Source organism: Kryptolebias marmoratus, linkage group LG24 (genome assembly GCF_001649575.2).
Source record: "Kryptolebias marmoratus isolate JLee-2015 linkage group LG24, ASM164957v2, whole genome shotgun sequence".
NCBI classification, from domain to species: domain Eukaryota; kingdom Metazoa; phylum Chordata; class Actinopteri; order Cyprinodontiformes; family Rivulidae; genus Kryptolebias; species Kryptolebias marmoratus.
In genome coordinates this window covers 3,204,744-3,228,304 of record NC_051453.1, presented here as the reverse complement: position 1 = coordinate 3,228,304, position 23,561 = coordinate 3,204,744, and the positions used below count along the sequence as shown (strand labels likewise).

The 23,561-nt window shown below is 40.9% G+C and overlaps 2 protein-coding genes and 1 non-coding gene across 3 annotated transcripts in view; all 3 read left to right on the top strand.

The window, feature by feature from the left end:
* Positions 1-1,834: 1,834 nt before the first annotated feature.
* trnak-cuu lies at positions 1,835-1,907 on the top strand. Its single transcript has one exon. It is a non-coding gene; the product is annotated as a tRNA-Lys (tRNA).
* A 467-nt stretch (positions 1,908-2,374) lies between these two features.
* On the top strand, positions 2,375-4,682 carry lg24h1orf52 (linkage group 24 C1orf52 homolog). Its single transcript, XM_017420399.3, has 3 exons — positions 2,375-2,656; positions 3,106-3,313; positions 3,416-4,682. The coding sequence occupies exons 1-3, from the start codon at positions 2,375-2,377 to the stop codon at positions 3,568-3,570; spliced, it is 645 nt and encodes a 214-aa protein (XP_017275888.1). The 3' UTR covers positions 3,571-4,682.
* A 7,737-nt stretch (positions 4,683-12,419) lies between these two features.
* The window catches only part of syde2 (synapse defective 1, Rho GTPase, homolog 2 (C. elegans)), a 38,647-nt gene continuing 27,505 nt past the window's right edge, over positions 12,420-23,561 (top strand). Inside the window, exons 1-3 of the mRNA XM_017420561.2 lie at positions 12,420-14,485; positions 21,240-21,544; positions 21,626-22,001. Of these exons, the coding sequence (XP_017276050.1) occupies positions 12,580-14,485; positions 21,240-21,544; positions 21,626-22,001 (2,587 nt within the window). The 5' untranslated portion in view covers positions 12,420-12,579. The remainder of the gene's footprint in view (positions 14,486-21,239; positions 21,545-21,625; positions 22,002-23,561) is intronic.

Here is a 23,561-nt window from a genome sequence, read left to right as displayed (position 1 = left end):
TTAATTATGTAGACTTTAAACAGAATTACAATGATTAACATTCAAAAGATGCTCCGAAATTTAAATATTTGCAGGTGATGCAACAAAACATCTTAGCAAATCCTTGGTAAGAGACGAATGTGTCTGGTAATTACTTTCAGGGAAACTTCTTAGCATTGGGTAAGGAGAAGCAGAAAACTTTTTCCAGTGCTGCTACACTGAGATGTGCTCTGGCCTGAGCTAACTCTTTAAATTAAATGACTGAATTCTGATATATTATGAATGTTAGATTAAACATAGAGGAGGTGAGATGTGGTTTCTCAGCCCTATAAGGAATTTCTCACATAATGGCAAGTCATGGTGGAGCCAGGGGGTGGAGGGGGAATTGTGCAAAAGGGAAGAGCTGATTGCACCAGCCACTGGAAGGAAATGATCTTGCTTATTCATTTTCAAAGCACCTGCATCCTTTAGGTGGACAAGAGCCAAGAATAAGATCAGAAAAGCTGCAAATATGCATTCATCAGAAAAACCTTCATTCATGTGGAAGGAAAGGGAGGGGAACAGGGTCTCACCTTCAAGAAGAAAAAAAAATCTCCTGCAAGCAGTTCACCTTCAGCATTTGCTTTCCCTTGGTCTAAAAGCAGCATAAATCATTAGTGGCTTCAAGCATTCTTAAGATTCTTGACATGCCACTTCTGCTTTTTTTGGACTCATGAATCAGAGAATGTCACAGGGAACAAGTGAATGAGCTCATCTTTTCTTCTGCTCAAAGAAAGATCGTTGATGATGAGGAATAAACCCCTGTATTTGTTGATTCAGAGTAACATGGTGACAAAAGTAGAGGTAGAATAATGAAAAATGTTCATCCCCACCCTTGTATTAGGTTGTTGTAACACTTTAAATTGAAAGTGCAGCACCCTGCAGCATTCTTTTTAGATAATTTAATATTATACCATGTTGTGATAACTATTTATAATTTATTTACTGATGCAGGTCGCACCACTTTAAACTCATTTAAACATACATTGTTATTTAGTACAGAGACTCTCAGAAGAAGGATGGGAGACAAACTGTGGGCCGTATATCTGGTAGGTTTAGGTTTTGTTTGTCTATTATGACCTACTGCAGTAGGTGTTTGACCTGTGCACGAGGGCAAATCCTGGCACCTCTTAGTCTAGCTGGCTTCAGAAAACCCTAAACAGACTTGAGGTTCCCTAAATGCCTCCTAATCACCAAGGAAAGAACTAAAAAAGGGTAAGGTCTTAACCTTCTGAAGATAGCATGTGGTCGAGGTCATAAATTGGAGGTTTAAAGGGTGTGAAGGTTTGAGTTAAATTGAATGCAACGCAAAAAAAACAATAAAATCTTTAAATTGGAACAATTTATTGTGCTTTATATTTTCTAAACTGTGCTAAACTTATTCAAATAGTTTCTTGATGAAACAGTTTTGATGAGAAACACTGAATCATTCTGATTTTATTTTATTAGGAAGGTTTTTATTGTGATTTGTGTGGCTGTACTGCCCTCTGCTGGTAGGAAAATGTCAGTGACAGCCATCTTGTTATTTCCTGCTTCTGCACATGGTTATGATAACAGTCAGGATGTGAAACAGAGCTTGTGTTTGTGTCAACTTAATTAATTAATTTAGAGCTAAGATCTCAAATTAGCTCTTTGGGTCGCAAGTTCAAATCCCAGGTAAGATAACGCGTCTAATACTTTGTTGTTTTGTTTTACGAGGCTGACATCTTTGTATTCATAAAAAAGATTAAAGAATGAGTTGATATAACTAACAGAACAAGGATAAAATGATGAGGTGGGCTGATACAAAGATCTGCTGGTTTATTCTCGTTGACGAGCCCGGCTAGCTCAGTCGGTAGAGCATGAGACTCTTAATCTCAGGGTCGTGGGTTCGAGCCCCACGTTGGGCGCTAGCTTTATATTTTTTCAAAAAGATTATGACAGAAATACTTAAAGATTTTATTTTGTGTGTCCCTGATCAAACCTTTAACTCTATCTCTTCCTTAGTGTCATTTAACTTGTGATTCGCTTCAAATACAAATGTCATATAGGTATAATCTATTCATAAATGAGAAAAAATACTAAAATTTAAAGTTATAGTTTAAAAAAGCACACAAGTAAATACGTGAACTACATTTCCGCACATATTGTGTCTAACTTTGAACATTTTGAATTAAGATACATTTTGATGGGCCTGTTCCTTTAATTTTACGACAGTCGTCACAACAGTTTTTACAGCTTTACGGCTCATTCAAAATGGAGTAGTTTACGGAGTTGCTATTTAAAGTTAATCCATTTCAGCGGCTTTTCTCCCGTTTTTTTCCGTCTCCAAGTGTACCGTTTCGTTCCTTATTGGAAAACAGCAAACCCCAGCGAAATGACGGAAGAGAACAAGTCCGGATCCTTGGGCTTTTTCTCGAGTTACGACGACCTGAGCGACAGCAGCAGCGACTCGGACTCGGACGGGGACGGCGAGAAGAAGAAAGCCGCGGCAGCAGCTCCGGAAGGCGGGCAACAGGCGGCCAAGCGGGCCGCCGGCGGGGCTCCGTTACCCAGACCCGACGAGCTGTTCGGTTCCGTGTCCAAACCCGCTTTTCTGTACAACCCGCTGAACAAGGAGATCGACTGGGACAGCCTGACGGTCAAACCTCCCGAAGAGGTGACATCTTTAAATATGTCATTGCAAACTATGACTGCAACCAGAAAATAAGGTTCATCTGAATTAGATCCACTGGTGCAGTTTCAAGAGTTTACTTTGAGTAGTTTACAGATATAGTAATAATAATAATAATACGGGCAATTCTGAAATGCAGGTCTGCACCCAATGTAAATAAAGCACTTTATCATTTCTGTTGAATTGTTTTCCTGTTTAAAGGGGTTTAAAAAGAGAGGAGAGAAGCTGCAAGTCTTCACATTAAAAACCTTTATTATTATGTTTTTGTTGTTGTTTAGTTGCACAATACTGCCCTGCAAAATCACTTAAACGAATGTATGCAGTCATCTATGCTATCATTTTTACCCTTCTGTTTCATTTTTTTTAAAGTTAAGCTGTGGACATCGGGTTGTGAAATGCCGTATAATATAAGTTTTGTGTTTTCTTTCTTCCAGCCCGACAGAGAGTTTAAGCCATGGAAGACGAACGCCGTGCCGCCTCCTGAGAGCTACGCCGCAGAGCCTGAAAGGAAGAAAGGGCCTCCTCCTGGGATGGACATGGCGATAAAGTGGTCCAATGTGTACGAGGACAACGGCGAGGACGCGCCGCAGCCATACACCGGCAAAGCTCGCTTCTTACCCACAGAGGAGCAACCTTCAGACGGTGAGACCCTCCAGTGTATTTTACATTATTACAAAATGTCTAGTAGCAACCTTAGTTTATAAACCTTTGCTTTCGCTCTCTTTCTGCTGCTCCGTCGACAAGATGAGGAATCGGAACAGCCCGCTCTGTCTGCCAAGAAACGGCGAGTGGAGACCTTCCAGCAGAAGGAAAAGAGGAAGCGAGACCTGGGACAAGCCACCTCCGACAAGATGTTTGTAGAGGAGGAGAAAAGGATCCTCAGACAGAAGCTAGAGTGAAGCACAAACGCTTTCTGATTTAAAACGTTATCCAGCCACAGACACCATTCACAAATGTCCCCTGTTGGCAGGAAGGTATACGCTGCAGACGTACAGGGTCGTTTCTTCTTATCTAAATGATGTGCCGTCATTTGTGAAAAAATAGTGTTTTATATTGTTTATCCAAGCTTTATATCACAGAGCAATCAGACTAAAAGGCGAATGTTTCAAGCTGAATCTCTGCTACAGAAATATAAAAAATCTGTTAATATTATTTAGTTTTTTTTACAGTCTGTCTCTAATTGCTCCAAAAAGGTATTAATTATTAAGACTACATGGCAAAGCTTTAAAGTAATGCAAAGAGCTCTGAGTATCACTGAGACGTGATTCGTTTTAGATTTTGAACTGATAGGTGAATAACTTGTTTGATTTAAGAGGAATGAAGTTTTTTTTCTCATTTTAGCGTGGATTTACTCGCTCTGACAGAATAAACACAGAGACTGGATTGTTGGTTGGCCTCCAGTAAATTATATAAAATAACTGTGACGTTTGCTTGTTTTTGTCCCCTGTTCTGTTTTACTGAATGCTTTTGTGCTTTTGAATTATGACTCTGTGTGTGTTAGTTCAAGCACGTGTTTATTGGTTGTAAATCTTTAAAAATGGCTGCTTTTTGTTGCCGTTTGTTCTTCCTGTGTATGAGCACCAGGGGTCGCACTTGAGCTGCTTTAGACATGTCTCTGTATGTCTTTTATGATAAGATTGGTTCTCAAATAACAACCAAGACACGTATGAGAGTTTTATTTCTGATCTTAAGTTTGTAAACTTATCCCAGACTGCTCGTTTATTCCGTACTTTGTGTTGCACAACAGTAAACGTTGGTGGCGATGAAAGAAAACTAACTTCCTAGATGTTCGGTGTGTTATTTAAAAGAATCTCATCAGTTTTTGTTGTCTTACGTTTTGTTTTTTTAGTTTTGAAAATCTATTCCTTCAATGTAAATGGATGTATGGAGACTTTATAACTTTGTCTTCAGGAACCATTAATGCAATAAAAGTGTTTTAGTGGATAAATGTCTTGTAATTCATGTATTTTTTAAAGTTTTCTGGGAAATAAAGAGACCAAGCTCGGTAAAAGATGCCGTTATTAAAGTGATGTACATTCTCATCTTCATTCTTTAGATTTCTGTGGCCTCTGAAGTCAATTTAATGGTTTTCCAAGCATTGAAAAGAAAAGTTGCTGCTTTGCAACAGTTTAGTGATCAGAGGAATTCCTGGCGTATCTGTCATCACAGGTTGACACGAAGTGCTGGTAAATATGCTTCTGATAAAATTCCTGCCTCCGGGTATGTGCCTGGCCTTGTCTGAAATGTGTTCCTGGTCCTGCGCAGCGATTCCTATCAGCCGTGTTTACAAACAAATAACTCTCCTCTGCAGGCTGACAGTGAGAGCTGCGACCGGCAAGGTCAGCGTGGGAATGAATCAGATCCCTGTCGGCCTGGATGTCTGTGGTGTTAAACTGTTACTGTCTTTGATATGATATCCGCTGCATTCTTTGACTGTAGCCTCTTTGTCTTCAAGATATCAGATTACAAGAGGAAAATAGTTTTTTTGTTTTTTCCATCCCACTGGATGTCACACATGACTGACCTGTTCTTCCTTTCAGTAAGAATGTCTCGGTCTTGTGTTACACTTCATAGTCATAGCATCGGACAATAAATCTGGAATAAAGTCTGCCTTAATTAAAGGTCTAACATTCCTGAATGGATCGCCCGCCAGTTGTGCTGAGAAGGGATGGCATCGTAGCTGCTTCGCTAACAGACAAACAGGGATGTGTTGGGGATTATGCTCAGCTATTATCACTCCAAATATTAGCTTAATATCTGTAAAACAGTGTATGTTACAGCCGCAGTTAGCTGTGGCGGCCATCTTCAAAAGGTACACCCAGTGATTACTTTGAGAGTTTCATTAAAATCCATTCAGTGGTTCATGAGATATTTTGCTAACTCTACACAGAAATAAGCTCACACACAGACACCTCTCACCTTTGAAGGCGAGCAATAACAAATTTACTTTTTTTAAGTTTATAAGAGTTGTAGTCGCTGTTTGTAACAAAAGTCCAATGACAGGACTCCCTCCTGAAGCTCTGAAACAGTCATCTTTCATCAGTCTGACACATTTACTGGAAGGTCAGGGCCCATGATGGCTGCTGATCGTTTCCTGGCTGCTTCAGTCTGACTTATGACACCGTCAGCAAAATGTTGCAGCTTGTGTGGAGATTCAGGCAGCTGTCGGGTCCTGTGAGCCAAAACAACAGCTACCTGCATTCTGATTGTTACAAGTTAACAAAGCTGATTGTTTGAAATGTTTCTATGTATGTGCAACAAAAAGGCAAGCAGATGGAGAAAAAGTTAGTTTGGAAAAAAACAAAAACAAAGTATTTTTGATAAATGTAGGGTCAGAGCATCACCAAAGTCAGTGAAACGCCTCATTTAAGGATCGCAACAAGTTCAGAAACTGTCATACAAAAAATGTTAATTCCTCAAATATATCAGCATGGACCAAAGTGGTGGAAAGGCTGACATTTCCATCTGTTCAGCCTAAAATCACACGTTGATTTAAATGTATTTACAATGTCTACGCGGGTGTAGGTCCATGTCAACACCCTTCACACTTTCTCTCAATTTTGCTCATTTTCTTGAGGCAAACAGTTGCGTTTCACACCAGCGATCTGGTCAGTTGTGTGAAACAGATGTTCAGCAAGAAAAGCAAAACTCAGGAGTTCAAAACAAACAGATTCTCTTAATTTGCTTCATGTTCTTTGATTTTAGATCAGAAAATATTTAAATCATAGATTCATGCTGTGCTGCTGGAATCGTGCTTCAGCGAGGCCCTGGTTTCCCTCTTAGACTTCTATTTGCCTGAGTTTGAAACTTTCCTATCTGTGGTCAGGCAGAAACATAATATTGCAAATTGCAGTAAGATTGTGGTTCAGACCACTGATTGCAGCCGAATTTTTCCAAAGGTTCCCATTTCTTTGATGCTGACGTGAAAGGTTTCATTTCTCGATACCACCCAAGTTCATCTGTGATGCATATTAAGTTTTAAATGTGGACAAAATAAAAATTATACAGTAGCTGCAAACAGTAACTACCTGCAGTGAGTCATACAGAAGCAGGAAAACCGAGTTTCATACAGTTCTGTTTGATTTAAACAAACATAAATCAGCAGTTTATCCAGAATTTGCCTGCAGTCATGGAAACCTTCTGCAGGTTTCATGAAACCACAAAATACCAACAAACTGAAACCTTTAATGTGAGATGTTACAAAGTGACTGAGTTTTCCAGCAGAATATGGGATTATATAGACGTTGCTCACTCTGAGAATGTCTTGTCTGCTTTTAATTTTGTGACAATAAGGAACAACAAAAGAGTTTGACCTTTCACAACAAACATGTCGGCAGTTGTCTCCTGGTAATGATATGAACCAAAACACCACGACAGTAAAGGCTCTTTGTGTGTTTAAATCAGCCTTTGGGGCTCGGCCGGCTGCTCAGAAACAGAGCAGATCTAATATGTGGGATTTCTGCCCTCTGGTTTACCCAATAAAGTGACTTACTGGCTTTATAAGATGGAACACGTTTTCATTCTAACATTTACAGCTCTCTAAGACAACACACTGATTCCTTGTTTCTTCGGCTATTCTGTTAAACCAAATCATCACCCCTCCACTGCCGTGTTTGACAGTAGGTGTAAGGTTTCTGTGATGATATGCTGATCGTTTTTTTCCCCCAAATATGGCATCATGACACAACTTTGTTTTTAAAGTCCTGCAGCTTATTTTCATACAACGTGTAAACTTAGAGTAAGTCTCATTCCTCGTTTAAATATCATATTTTCTCTTTGCAGCCTTTAAATACAAGCAGGCTTCTTCCGTTTGTGCTGTCTGGGATTTAGTTTTAGGGATTATCATTTCTTTTTCTAAACTTCAGGTGATCTTGCTGAGACATTCACTGAAGACTGACAACACTCATAAATGTTTTTCTACTTAAATAATCCTTATAGGTGTATATATATATTAAAAACTCAACACAAATGTTTCAGCATCAAGTCAGTTTTACTTTAATCTGAGTTTTTGGCTAAGCAGGTTTGTTTGTTTTGTTTTATTTGTTTTGTTTTTTTGCCTAAAGAGAGGATTTAAACTAGTATTCCTGCTCGGTTGTGGGGTTTATTTCAGGTGACATCTGTTAAAAGCTTATCACAGTTCTTGATAAGACACATTCATTATTGATGTGTACACAGAATTTCACCAATATTAGTCTTTTATTATGAGGAGATTGTAAATTTAAATTGATTTTCCACCTCTGGTTAAACAAATGCACAATAAAACGTTTTTTTTTTTCCATGCTTTTCATTTTTATTTGTTAAATAAGAACAATGAACAAACTTCACATAAGGTTGGAGCTGATTACTAAATGTAATGCTCATTAATTATGTTCAGTCTGATCTGATTGGCACTCAAATATAAAGTATAAAAGGGATATTTTACAGAAGTTAGAATGCTGAACAATATTATTTATTGCTTTAAGCATTACTAGTTTTAGTAAATGGTGATTTTATTTATTAACCACACTGCCTTTTAAAGAAATACAGATTAATCTGTGGTCTCTATTTAAACTGTCTTACTGTTTCCTCGTTGTACAAGTGGCTTTTTTATTCTGACATTAATGAACTTGTTGGCAAACAATGTAGAAATCATCAACTTAACATCTTTTTTTGTTAAAGTTACAACATGTTGTTAAAGCAAGGACTTCAACAAGACTTTGTTGTAGATTTACAGTAAATGGGGCAAAACAGGAGTTCCTATAGATTGGCTTTGAGCAGTAAAATCCAAGTGAATGACAAGAATTTCCCTCTCTGGAACGCTGAGCTGCAGGCTCTTGGCAGAGCTGCTCTGTCAAGGATCCTCCAGCCTAATTTATGCCCTGAGAAAGGCTTGTGTCCACGGGCATAAATTTACTTGTGGTGTGCTTTGAGAAAAGAAGAAGAAGAAGAAGAAATAAAAAAGGACGGCTCATAAACAGGCAGAGGGAGAGCGGGAGAGGGAACAATAGGCAGCCATCAGAAGGAGAGCCCCAACAGCTGCGAAAGCCCACATCCCAACATACACTCACACACACACAGAAACGTGCATGTACATACACGCATGTACACTTTATTTTCCTCCTCCTCTCTCTCACACATTGTTTTTCTCCTCGTACGCTCTCTGACCGCGCCGTTTGAAAAGGGGCCAGTCAAGCAGATGTTCTGCTACTGGCCTCACAAAGAACTCCAGTGACTGATGGGAGGAATAAAAAAGGGAGGACAAAAGAGGCAAACTTCCTCCATTTCTGCTGCACTGTTGATTTCTCACAGGACAGTTGTGAGCTGGGAGTCTGACAGGAAGACTTCATGGACGAGGCATTTAATCGTGTCGATGGGCAGGTGCTTTAGTCAGGTTTTGCTTTAGTTGATGGTTCAGGAGGGCTAAAAAAATGAACTGAAGAATAGATTTAGGTGAATGTCACTCAGACAGGAGGAAATGCTGACGCTTCTTAGGGAACATCTGTCACATCTGCTACACATTTGATCAAAAGCAGGAGAGTTAACATCATATTATTTTTTAATAATAATGTTCCTACGTTTTTATTAATGTGTCAGTTGTGGCTCACTGATGAGTCAGAATAATACAGCTTCATTACCTCCAGTGGGTCATTTGTTTGGAGCCTTTTCGTTCACATTCACTTGCAACACAGAATGTCAAAAAAGTAGTAAAGTAAAAAAAAAAAAAAAGATGCAACAAGAAAATATTGAGTCCATTTGTCACTAAAAACACCAATAAAAAATGAAAACGAGCACAGTCCAGCTTTAGCAACCTAATAGTAGATGGAATAAGGGACTAAAACTAAGACTGAGTTCTCTGATGTGGTCTGTTTGATAATTCTCCTTTCTTTCTCAGTCACCTGCTTCTTCCAAAGAGAGCCCAACAACATCTGGAAACACCAACAATCCTGGACTGTCAAGCTTACACAGACAGACTGTTAAACTAGCAGACAAAAGAAAAAGTTAAGGTTTTCAACAAAAGATGGATAAGAATGTCACAACAGCACTGAATGAATCTCTTTGTTTGCTTCATGGACAGATCTGTGTTAACCTCAGACTTTAACTGAGAGTTAAACACAGCGCTGAGATGTTTGCAGGAGTCTACATCTAATGGATGTATTGATGTTACAGCAGGTCTATAAGAACATTTTGATTCATTTTCCTTGGATAATGTTCATTTTCAATTACTGGAGAGGAAGCAATAAACTTCATTATATTGGTAATTTCAAAATAAAACATGATTATATTAATCTGACTGGTTCTCAACTAAGTCAACACTTTAAGACAAAGTAATTTTTGACTATTGAACAAAGAGAGCGACATTTTTAAACTGAGGCACCTCACTGGTAATTTTCTGCAATCTGATTTTGTAATCTAAACGATGGCTGAATGTTGTCAAAGCACTTCGGCATTTTTGCCTAAGCGCAACCCTTTGAACATCCCTGCAAATATTTTGAAGAATGTGAGTAATCTTCAGTGAGAAAATTGCACTAATAGCACGTCTGCTCAGTCCAAAGTTTTGCATTCTTGCCTCTGAATCTGTCGTCTTATCCCTCGACGCCCCCATCTTCTCCCTCCTGCTTTCCCTTTTCCTCTCTTTCATGCACAAACACACACTTCGCAGCCACAGCCTGCAGGTTTTGACCTGTAAATAACTGCCCAGACAGGGTCTAGTCAGTCAGTCGGGGAGGCAGGACACGGCTTCGGGGCCTACATGGCTCCTGCAGGGCAATAACAGATGCTTATCATGTTTTACTGAGGGTGGGTGCAGGCTGAGTGAGGGGCCCTAAATCGATTAATGGCTCAGACAATAAATGCCCTCAATCACGGGCAGACGCTGTCACTTTAGACCCAGGCCCAGTATAAGAGATTCTGATTCAATCTGAGTGTGTGAGCATACTGTGTGTGTGTCCTCCAGTGCGCATGTGCACTCATACACCCACTGCAGCTTTTCAGCAGCTCATCCTTTTGCACATTCCAAGTAACGGCAACAGCAAACAAACAGTTTAAGGTTCACGTAAAATATGCTCCACTTCATTCTCCGCCGTCTCGGATGCTCTTAAAGCCTCAGGTTGTGCTACAAGCAGGGACAGGGGTTATGTGCAAGGTCAAAAAAATGAGAGGATTAGTCAAGATACACTTCAGATAAAAGTGTCACTCCAGTAATCGGCAGTGATCCATCATGAGGGAGGCCATGCTGTTTAGGCTGGTGTTTTCACTGAAGGGGATAAAAGATGGCAATAATGAAGATTAAAATTCGAGGAGTCTAATTCCTCGTGACAGACGAAATCCTGATCAGTTGGAAAAAGTAAAAGATGATGTAAAGTGAATGAGTGGGTAGTTAATTACCATCCTCCTTCTTGTTTCCTGCTAAGGCAGACATTTTTCTCCCTCAGCAGAGGGCTGAGCACATATTTCCCCCTGAGATGGAGATCCTTCTCGCTGCTGCCAGCGAGGGTGGCAATTTGCTTTCCAACCAATTTTAATTCACGTCAGGGACAAAAGGGTGTTTAGTTTGAGTCAGGGAGCTGAATCTGCATTTCACAAAACACCACTTTCACCTCTACTCACAGTTTTGTTCTGAATGTAAGGATTAAAGCATTATAATCTGGTGCATGTCACTGTAAGGGGACCATCTTCATACCAAGCAAAAAAATACATATATTCACTTCTCAAAAGATGAAAATTTCATTTTGTTTATTCATACGGGGACAAATGTTAAGTATTTACAAATACTGTGGATTTCATTTTGAGAAACTCCTTAATTAATTCAAACACATCTTTTAAGTACTAATTCATCTATTAGCTGTTTACTATTAATTAGTCATATTGTACCTTTAGTTTAGTATTATCATGTTTCAGTTTATGTTAGCTTATTTAGCCTTCCTGTACATTTAGTTTAGTTTATCTTAGCTCATATTTTAGATATTGTTAGATTCCTAATTGTTGTTTAGTTCAGCTTTAACTTTATCATGATTTCATTTAGATTATTTTAGCTACTACTTTGGCTTTCTTAGTTTCATGATTTTATTTATCTTAGATTAGATTATTTTATATTTCATTTAGATTATACTTGATTGATGTTTTTACTTCTGTATCTCTATATTTGATTATGATGTTTTTATCTGTATTTGATTCTGTGCCTGATTGTTGTTTCTGTGTTGTAAAGCAATTTGAGTTGTCTTGTTGCAGAAAAGTGCTATATAAATAAATTTCACATCACTTCATTATTTAATGTTGAAATAGTAGTTAAAGATGCTCATTGCAAACTATGAAATCAAAACTATGAAATGTTTACATCAAATTGTGCAGCTTGAAAGAGTTTACTTTAGTAGGTTTTCAGATGCTATGCAATTGTGAAATGCAGGTATGCAGTCAATGTAAACAAAGCGATTTTAAGTGCATATTTTATCCAATTAATCTTAGGTGAAATACATATCATACATCAAATTATTCTTCATGAATGTCCTCAGTGCTGACCTGCTCCAGCTGGGTGAATAAGCACGTGATGGTTGTTTATACAGTTTTAATTAATAATCATAAATATGAGAGACAAATAAAATGAGACTTTTTAAATAAGATGCACGGACTTTTTCTTTGTTGCTTAAATGTGTGGACTCTAAACCAAGGAAATTTTTCAAACATCTGAGTTGCAAACTCGAGGAGAGGTGAGGCGCTAGAGAGGAGGAAAGTGTGTGTGTGTGTGTGTGTGTGTGAGTGTGTGTGTGTGTGTGTGACGTGGTGCAGTTGAGCAGACGGCGCAGAGGAGAGCTGACAGCGGAGAATGGAGCGCAGCCCGTCCGCTCGGCCACTCGGTCCTTCCCTTCCGGAACCAGCGTGCTGAAAGACACCGAGACAGATCACCGCTCGGGGAGGGGGGGGAAACAAAAGGAATGGCTGATCCTCTGCGGAGGACTCTACTAGCGAAACTCCGGGGGAAGAAGTCCAAAAAAGGAGCGACGCTCGGCGGCGGCGGTGGATTCGGATCTGCTGCGGCGGCCAACGGGAGCCGAGGAGGTAAAGAAAAAGTTGTGCAAACGCAGCGGGACGCCGACGAGGCTCTGCCGGTAGTTTTGCTCACAGGGATGGATCTGACGGCTGAGAGAATGAGTACGTACGAGAACTGCGTCGAAGCGGCGCTGGTGCGAGCAGGGGGGACCCAGGAGGAGCCGAGCTGCGGGGGCAGGGGTAAGGACGAGCTCCTCCTGGGGGTCCCTCTTCTAAGAGATGAGCCAAATGCGTTTAGAGAGGACGACGGGGGCCACCGGGGGCCCAGATTCGCAGCTAGAATCGCGGCGGGGAGCCCGTATGTGCAGATAAGACCCTTCGTGTCGGTGCCGCGGCAGCGCAGCGTCGGGGACTCCATCGGGTTCGGGGACAGTTCCTGTCAGGTGTACCGAGGGGCCCCCAAAGCTGCTGAGGGGACGGAGCTCAGAGCCAGAGGAGTGTCCCACATGGCACAAACACAGGAAAACAAGGCCAACTGGACTTTTGACAGCGGGCCAACTTTGGAGACAGATTCGCCAAGTTGCGCGGCGCTCGTGTTTCCAACCTGTTCTGCAGTAAGCACGGAGGAAAATGTTGTTATAAGAAACATTGAGAGCTATGACCCCGACTGTTTAGGGGACACTAGAGAGACAGCAGGCAGTCCACAAAGTCCAGCTTTTTTCCCCACAGAGTTACAGATCTGTGATATTAAAGTGACATCTCTGTGCGCCACACAGGGGCCACACAGACACCCTTTAGACAGTGACGACGATGATTACTATGATAATGAAATCTTGCCTTTCTATGAAACAGCTAGACCAAAAACTGATGTTGACAGAGGGGAGGTTGAAGAGTCCGGTCAGAATAAAGGGCAGGTGGTTGACGGTAATAGCGCCCAGGAAACAGACCGGCTTAGGAACCAGCTGCAAGAGGCTTACTACCTTCTTATCAATGCCATGAATGATATGAGCCTGGATTTCCAGCAGATTAGAGATGACTTAGCAGAGCGGCAGGCCACCTCCTCCTGTAGTAGCCGCTCAAGGGACAGCCTGTGCTCCAGGTTGTCGGTCAAAAATATCGACAGTGACTCCTGGTCGTCAGGAGGCAACCACAGTTCTCAGCAGGGATCTGACACCGAATCGCTGCTTCTCTGCCTCACTGGAAATCTAGAGCCAAAGTCGAGGCTGACCAGTAAGAGCATGAGCAATCTGTCTTTGACCAAAAGGCCCACCTTACTGCGCTCCGCTAGTGATGGAGCTATCAGGTATCAAAGCAGAGCCTCAGCTCCTGTTCAGACAGAAGTCGATGATGATAAACGAGCTTCAGAGGCAAAAAAAGCCGAAGTCACAGAAGCAGACGGGCTGTCTGAACCCCGTGTGCTGCACGGCGCCGTCAGCAGCGAGGAGCTGCTGCACGATGCTGGAGGTGAGCAGCTCAATGAGAGCAGCGGCTCGGTCAACAGCCTCACGGGTTCCTCAGACAGCAACATGGAGGCAGCAGCACATCAGGGTCAGGAGGCCAAGCAGGAGCAGACGGGTGGTCGAACTCAGGCGGTCAGCTCAGCCAACAAAGCCCACGGCGTCACCGTCAACAAGATGCAGGAGTGGATGCACAAGGGTCGCTTACTGTCGTCTGAGATGAAACAGCGCATCGAGGGCTCGTCTCTGCCCCGTGGTGGAGGCCAGACTCAGACTCAGGACCGGGCCTCTCTTCAGGCTCACCTCAGACCAGGGACCCAGACATGTGTTCGTGGTGGTAAATCTGTCAAGACCAAGTCGTCTACGATCAAAGCGCCAAGACAGCAGCAGCCAGGTAGGAAGGCTACACAACGTGGCTTCGACTCCAGGGCATCCTCTAATCCAGAGACCTGTCATCCTTCTTCCTCTCGCCTGATTATTGTCATCCTCTTCCACTCGTAGTAAACTCCGTCTGGTGGCGGTCCACCCTGCACTCTTCCTCCTCTGGATGCAAAGCAAAGGGACGAGACTCCTCAGACCTCTTGCTTTCTTTTTGAAAGACGCTATAAGCGGTGGCGGGTTTCTGTCCTTCACACTAATTTAGGTACATTTTAACACTAAATTAATCACACAGCAGGTCGTAGATCAGATTACTCACAGCATAGTTCAGTAACAACTAACTCACTCTCCTGTTAGAGTGGTCTTTGTGCTGTTGGTGGCGGGGCTTGTGTGTGTCAAGTGACAACATATTGCTTAAATGTGAGCAACATACAAATGTTTTTTTCTGATTGTTTTGATGTCCTGTTTGTGATAATGTGTGAAAACATGAAAATATCTGTATCATGAGACCACAGCTGGTAACAGGTGATCTATTTGGCAGAAAAATCCGTTTATGTACTCGGATTTCAACTATATCCTCCAAAAACGACACTTCGAGGTGCTTTTTAACCCGTTCTGGAACAAATATGGAAGTTTAAAAATGTAAAAGATTGTATTTTCTGCTGGCTGAAGAGTTCACACTGACAATTTATTAATGAAAAAGTAACATTTTAACAGCTTTTTATACATTCCTGTGAAAACAATTTGTGTTTTATCCATTCAGATTTGACATTTAGCCAGTTCAATGACTAGAATCAGAAATGGTTCTGGTATTATTTGCTGCACACATTTGTTCTATGGATCCAAACAATACCTTTTTTCTTTTTGACCACCAGTTTTCTGGCCTCCTAAAGGAGTTTTTGTATTTGTGAAGGTGTGTATGTGTGAGTACTAGCCTGTGTGTGACGTGTTTTGACCGAGTTTAAGACAAAAACCCGATGATTTCTTGTGATCAGTGCAATTATTGGGCAGAAAGCATCTCTGACTCATTGTTGCTGCTCTAACTTCACACTTCTATCCTTGACCACCTTTTAGTTAAAAAATGTCCTAACTTTGTAGTTTCCATGCACTCCCCCCAGCCCAAAATTCTCCGTCTCAGTTTTTCCCCAATTTGTGAAGCTTTCCCTGCTCTCCTCATCTCCACTGAACTTTTCCACAGCTGTGGCCAGAGGAATCTGAATCAGGACAGACGCCACGGCAGTAACTCTCTTTGGTTGTGGTGTGTGTTTTGTTTGAGTGGGGGGGCTCTGCTGTCATGTCGCCTTCCTCCCCAGTCATTTGCTCTTGACAGCCCCATGGTAACTTGCATTTTAAAGAGACTTTGGATGGAATTTTTCGGATGCCATTGCTGTTGTTTAACTTGTTTGCGTTTTGTCACTTAATTCCCCACCATGACTGAACAAAATCAAAGGTGATTAAGTATTTATTAAGGTCAGCCCTGGGCTTATTATGCCAATGTGAGACTCTTAACACTTTACAAAGAGCCATTTAGGGGAAAACAGGCCAAGCTCTGAAAAGCTCAAAGCTTGGCTTGGGTTAAAACTTCTCCGTTTTTTTTTTCCTCACTCCTTATTCATGCAACATTTTCAGTATTGTCAGCCTGTTTTGTCCCCTGGGTGTTGTTTGGGAATTAAACTTCACTGTAAAGTTGTGGAAGAAAATATTAGCTTAATTAGATTTGATCTAATTTTTTTTCTGCCCTGACTTGTTCTTTAATCAGCGCACATGAAATTAAATCACAACGGAGTGTTTCTCCCTGTGTGTACATGCAGCGTGTTTTTCAGAAGCGTTGTGCACGTGAGCACACTTCCACGGTGTTTATGCATGTTTTCTTTGTATGTTCAGGTGTGTTGGAGCAGGGAGCATGCTGGCAGACGTGCATCACTCAGGTTAACACTGATTAACAGACACGTCTGTTAGTCAAGGTTAAAACCACGCCCAGCAGCTGTTATAAAGGGATAGTCTGATCATTTTTGAAGTGACGTTTTGTCAGACAGTTATCAGTAGTTGTACCTTATGAGCCGTGGCATCAGTCACCGAACACAGAGTAGGCCTAAGGGTGGATGTCTCCCTCCAGGCTGGAAACAAGGGCCTGTTTTATATCGTTTATAAAGAATTGTTTTATAAACCTGAAAAACTGCATAAAATGAGCCATCTTTTAGCTAGCTGTTAGGTTAGCCTGTACAAAGACTTTTGCCCTTTTCTCCACTGATGTCACGGCTGATAAAGTGCTAACTACTGATAACTATTTAACAGAACATAACTTCAAAAATGACCAGATTAGCCCTTTAACATGTCATGTTAGAAGTTACGCATTTCTGTAAAGAACGATATCACTGGAAGATTTACAGTTTGCTTGGTTTCATGTTGAAAAGCAGAAACGTCCTGAATTCTTTAGAGCAGCTTGACAACAGATGGTGTCTCAGATAGAAACTTCCTTTCAAACGTTCAGATTGTTGTTTTCATCTGTGACCTTAAAAATGGCCAACAGATAGTTTATTTTTCCCAAATTTAGCTAAGCTAATTGACAACTGATGTAGATTAATAATGTAAAATTAAATGTCTCCGAGCACAGAAACTAATTTAAAACTGTCAAGCTAACCCTTTAAGAACATATCCAGGATGAACAGCATATTGCAGGTTGCATTATTCAGCATCTCTTCAGATTTGAAGTCATTAATATTTAATTGTTCGGAGGATTCAGGCCTAATCTAATCCTCCCGGACTGCGGTCAAACCCTGTCAGAAGGTTGCAGCGTTTGGTTTCTGCTTGTTACTTAGCTACCTTTTATTTTTCTTTATTGTTTTGTGTTTTTTTTTTCTCTCCCATAAACACACAACTGAGGGTGGAGGCCCAATGATTTGTCTTGTCTTGTGTGTCTACCAGGACAGATTTATTAGGACGAGTTGCTCTAAAGACAGATCGGATGATGGAGGAGAAATCTGAGGCATCAGGGTTCATACCAGGATGGATTTATGAGATGAGTCACATGATAGTGTCTGCAAAGTGTGGTGAAAAAAGACCTAGAATAGAGATTATCATTACTTAGCGATATCAAATGAGCCTTTCAGTGGAAGGACTTAAAGCACTTTATTGATTTTTAGTTGGTTGCATCATTTGGACCGTGCTGGCTCTTTATTTGGAACCAACATAATAAAACAGGAAAAGGAGAATTAATGAAAGAATTTTGGTTTCTAGCCAACATATCGAGGAGGAAGTGTCAGCGTTGTAGGCAGTGTTGCCAGTATGCCTCAGTGGGATGCAAGTGTTGACATGTGATGTAACCCCGAGCAATCTCTGCTCTGTCCCGATGTGAAAAGAAAAATCTACACTGAGAATCCTAATTAGCATATGAATGAGTGTCAACAGGAATGTATGGCACACAGCAAAAGATTCCCTCAGAAGGGAGCTCAGAAACTCTGTATACACAACAAAGTTTTGTCTGTATGGAGGAGAAAACTAGCTGATGTGTGTTTTGCTCTTATCTATAGAAGAGAAATTAAACGCCTCTGGGATGGAGGACCCAGTCCTTTGTGTGGCCACTTATAGAATTTCCAGCTGAATATTCACCATCAGCCTCACATGGGACAGTTCTACAGCACATCCAGCTTTTTTATTGATAGCTTTAGAAAACAAAACAATCCTCCCCATCTGTGCACTTCTCCCTTTCCCTCTTTTGTTTCTTAATTTTCTCACAAAGAGGTGCAGCCCTGCATTATGTGCTGTGGCCATCTGTTACCTTTAAGGTCAGAGGTGTGGCTTTTCTGTGCTCATGTTTAAATCCAAACAGAGCTACAATAGGGGCGAAACATTTTTCAGCTTACAGTCAAAGAGCATTTAGGCTGAGAGCACACTGAATAATTAAAGCAGAGAAAGATGGCCTACATGAAGAAACTGATTGTAATTTTTTTTTGTAGTATTATTGATTTGTTTTCCTGTATTTTCCCTTTGTAAATTTAAGAAACTTTTATCACTTTCTGTCTTTGTCACTTATGAGCTTCTTGGCTTTGTTTTAATGAATTGTTGCTATTATCCTGCCAAGTGTCGGTTCAATAAACGAAATAGTTATATGACATAAACCTTGTTAGAGGGTCTTTGGATCATTCCCTTTTTTGAGAAGATAGAATTTGCTCACGTTTATCTTATATTTTCCTGAAAAAAAACAACAACAAAAGAGTATTCAATTATGTAGCAAGTTCTTTTTACATCCTCAACTTACATGCTTGTTATTCACAGAAATATATTAATCTCTTACATTTTCTGCTTTTGTTGATAATTTTTTTACCTTGAAGAAAATATAACTTAAAGTTCGTTTTTCAGCTGCAGCTTAAAACTCATATTGTTATTTGCCAAAGTTTCTTTCTTCAACTTTTTAAGGGAAGTTGTCCAGGAATTTAAGATTCCATTATCTGCTTTTCATAAAGCTGAATACTCTGCTGTGCAAAAGTCTTCAGCCAAAATCAGCTGACGAAAACACTGACTTGCTCTTCTAAAGGCTCCTATTTAACAGTTGTAAAAAAGGCTAAAAATGGCTGATTAAGGCCAGCCTGAGGTCTGCTGCTCCTGTGAAGGAGTGTGACGGTGGAAGGAGACAGCAGTGAGGCAATAAATCTGGAGCTGTGATCTGGAATGCTGTTCGTGTCGGAACATGCTTCCTTGTTCACTTATGAAAGACCCCTTCGAGAAGCCGGCATGTTGATAACAGCTCCGTACAACAACCCTGCCTCTTTGTCAGCAGGGTCAGCGTTTCTGGAGAAGCTTTGGTCCTCAAACTCCTCAAATGTGCTCCAAGTTTCAGTTTATCAGATAAAAACAGCAAATTAACAATTGTAAGCTAAAATGTCTGCAATTCTAAACATCCTCTTCTCAAGAAATTGGACAACTTGACAGTAATTATCCATTTTCTGTCCTTCTGTAGGTTCTATCCTCATATCTTTTCAGCTGTAAGTAAAAATACTACTTGTTGCCAGTGTTGAAAGGATTATAAAACACAGTCAGGGCAGAAGAGATAAAACCAAACCACAGCAGATGAGCAGATCTTGGCAGCTCAGGCCCACGCAGTAACTCAGGGGACTCATTTCTCCATTTTAAACATGACAAAAATACCAAACTCTAAATCCTCAGATGCCTCTAATCCGCCATAATACAACCACGTAGCTGCTCAGGTACATGAACATTTCAGATATGGTTCTGAATGGAAACCCTCTGTAAACTAAACAGAGCAGAAAAGAAGAAATACGTTAAAACATCCTGTCAGTGTTGTGGTTATGTTCCGATTGAAATGAAACAGATGTCAGAGAGGTTGTGGTTGTTTTTAACTTTTAAGATTGGGATTCCTCTTTCTGTAGCTGAAAGCTGATTTATACAGCATAATAATGAGCATCTTGTTCAACCAGCAGCTGTGCAAGAGATTGACATCTCTAAAAGAAAATAAAATCATTAAAATCCCACATCTTATTGTGGGATAGAGCTGTCGTAAAAAAAAATGTTAGATAAGTTATCTGATTAATCTAGTAAACACTGTGCCACTTTCAAGCTTTAGTCTATAAAAATATCAAAATAAAATAAAATAAAAAACAGAAAGAAACAACATGAGCTCTAAATTCTGTAATTTATTCATAAATTCTCTTCTGTCAACAAAACTCTTCCCTATTTATTTTGTTTTATGGCTCAGTCACACATGCAAACACTGGACCTACTGTGTCAAAGGCTGAGTGGAGCAAAGTGAAAATACCCCAGGTCTGTAATTTGGTGTATAGCCTGGTATATATATATATATAAAAACAATTTTCCTGAGCAGAGAAGTTGGCATTTAAGCATGTGGAGGGGCTTGTCTGAGAGCTGGAGAGGATCAAAACAGTCTTTTATATGAGCTTGCTCTACAAGTTAGAGCAGGACCCTGCCCTCCCTCAGCTCTGCGCTTTCTCTGTCACTCACATAAACATGGCTGGTTTTTTATTAGCCTGCATCTGCTATGAACCCTTGTGGCTTTTAGGGATCTGATTGGAAAACTCTGACACACTTGAATCCTCACAGAAACATTTTTTTTTTTTCTTGGGACATTGAGTGCTCCTGAAAGTCATCATTTCTATTACTGCATTATTCTTTTTTTTCCCAAAATGACAAAAAAGTACATAAATTGCCACTGGCTGCACTTATCATCAGTCTCTGTCTTTCTCTGCTTTATATATGTCAGCGGTTTTGTGTCCCTTTTGTGATGGCAGATGCACAAAAATCCCTTAGTTTCCCCTTTGGATTCAGAGTGCACATGTTCCTGAAGCTGAATCAAAATGGGATGACTTTGAAGTAACAAAGGTAAAAGTGCTGAAGGGGATTAATTAGATTACGATGATTCATCCAAAAGTCATAAAACACCTAAATTAAAAAGGACAATGATGAGAAGTCTGATTTGGTGACTTTAAAACTCTGAAGAGAGAGAGAGAGAGAGAGAGAGAGAGATATGGACCTGGAAGTGTAAAAGTATAAAATTGGAAAGTTATTTCCTCATTTGTGGATTCTTGATACAGATGTTTTCTTCAACTTGTCATGACTTGAGTACTCTGAGATTAAGCACTCATTTCTGTAATTCAGGTTCACATCAATAATTACTGAAATTATAATCATCATGATGATGATTGGTTGCCTTTTTTATCCCAACCAAATTGTTTTATTATCTCCTGGCATGATGCTGTAACTCTCACGGTTTCCTTTTCTTTCCACCACTCCCTCAGCTTTCATTGAGAATTTTCAAGCCCCGTGTGCTAATGACCGCGAGGTGAGCAGATCGACCAATGAGCCTCCGTCATGGAGGCCACAGCTCACCACCATCACCGTCTCCAAGAAGCGCAACTGGCTGCAGCAGAGCTCCCAGGGAAGGGGTCAGTTCATCAAGGATGAGCTGCAGGAGGTGCTAGGAGCTGAGGAGGAAGGCAGCCATGTTCTCCATCAGCTGCCGCCTCCCCCCAGTCCTTCCCCGGACCACCTGAGACATGCAGGGGGAGCGCCGCCTCGGCCAGTCCGCCTGCAGCTCCCACAGGTCAGCTTCTTCGTCCGAGGATGATATGAAAGATAACACAGTGATAACCATGGGTTTCAATGAGTTTTTGTCTTGTTTTAGGTAACTGTTGGTCCGGCTAAGGTGTCTCCTCACCCTCGGATGGTGGACCCAGCTGAGGAGAATGATGCAGATGACGAGGGAGAGATTTGGTACAATCCAATCCCAGAGGACGATGAACCAAGGATGTCTCACCAAGCCTCTGTTCGGCTACTCGTCCCGCCTCGAACGGAGCCCCAGAGGAGGCCCAGCAGGGGACTGGATTTGGCTCAGGGCAGCAGGACCCTGGAGGGTTCCAGCGGGCCGGAGGGGCATGTGGACAGCCTCAGCGGTGGTTCAGGAGACGCTGCACATTCTGCAGAGGCTCCACATCTGCACAGACAGATGCTCACATGCAAACCTCAAGAGGAGGGGGGGCTCTCCTTGAGCAAACCAACAGGTAAAAAGAAAAAAAAATTGCTTTCTGGCAATTCTGTCAATGACTTTTCTTGGGGCTACCTCTTTTTATTTCCGTCTCTCACTCTTAGCACATTTTTGTGGTTGAGCATACCTTGAGCACTGATTATAGCCACTGCTGATGATGTTTCCAATCAACAGACTTTTTTTTAGCACTTCTGACACAAATCTAACATATATAATTATGTAGTTTAAGATAAAACCCCAAGGACTTCCTATTGGGATCCTAAATTCTAGACAAGATAATTGTGTTTACAGAGACCAATAAGAAGGTGTTAGTCAACTTCTTAATGTTATAAAAGGAACATTACAGAAACCAGTCATTTTTATTCTAATTGTGTTCATTTTAATTGGAGCAGACATGAGTCTTGTCTGTCTAATCATATCTTCTCATATTAGTGTCCCTCATTAGTTAAACCCAGAGAGACATTAGATAGGAGGAATTCAGAACTGACATTCCTGAGAACCAAAAAAATATCAATTTACTTGAGACTGAGATCACTGAAATAAGTGTGGTTTTTGTAAATTAGTTGTTGTCATGAAAAGATTTATAACCTATAGATTTCAGAAGACAGCGCTCCCTCCTTACTTTCTGCACTTCTTATTTCCGTGTGGGTCTGATAGTGACGACAGAATGATGACAGCCAGCACACAGCTCCCTGTCTCTCAGTAAGCTTGGGTTTTGTTTTTTTTTCCAACTTCCGACTTTTTGTTCTCTGTGATGTGGCAACATGGTAGTTTGAACCATTTGGCACATCTTGAACTGAGCCTATAATTACAACACTTTTCTGTGGCATGCAACAGCCATTGCAGTTGTATGAACACAAAGCCAGCCTGAATAGTCTGGCTAATACTTGAGCTATTATGTTCACAGCAACAGTTTTACAGCACACAAGAAGGCTTGAAATGAACTCAGTAATTGCTTTTCCCCACAAAGGATCCGGCCTCTGAGATTCAAAACCAGAGTCACAGAGACATAAAACTTCTTGAAACTGCAGATTTTTTGAAAGCATCACATGCCATTTAGCATTGTTTTGAGTCTGCTGAATTAATCCAGTTGATGTGAGCGTGCCTTTTGATTGGTGGCTGGTAAACTCTTTTATCCTCGCAGACTGGCTTCAAACTTTTGAGCCTCCCTGACATCACGTGTGACTCAAATAAACTTGGGAGACGTTCCGTAAGGGATTAGGATTAAACTAGTCCCAAATAAATCTCAGTGTAGCAGCTCAGAAAGGACGCTAATCATGGGGCACAGTGTGCAGCACTAATCATGCAACACAGACCTAATTAAATGTTATTTCCTGCTAATTGTAGTTCCACGGTGAAGGCAGACTTCTTTAGCAGGTATCATTGGCACCTTTTATGCTAAATAAAAGGAAGTTAGAGTGGTTTGTTCAGGAGACTCAACAGAGTGGAAGCTCTTTTTTATTTATCCTGAATAAAACACTTTTGTTTATATTTCTGTAACATTTTGACTAATTTCTTGTATATGTCTTATAACCACATTCTGTTTTCGACGAGCCATTAGTAGCCAGTTTGCGAT

Bases quoted from the DNA above. Each gene is read 5' to 3' on its own strand.
- lg24h1orf52 (XM_017420399.3), top strand. From the start codon at position 2,375: ATGACGGAAGAGAACAAGTCCGGATCCTTGGGCTTTTTCTCGAGTTAC. The intron at 2,657-3,105 runs GTGACATCTTTA...TCTTTCTTCCAG, and splicing joins CGGTCAAACCTCCCGAAGAG to CCCGACAGAGAGTTTAAGCC. The intron at 3,314-3,415 runs GTGAGACCCTCC...TCCGTCGACAAG, and splicing joins AGAGGAGCAACCTTCAGACG to ATGAGGAATCGGAACAGCCC.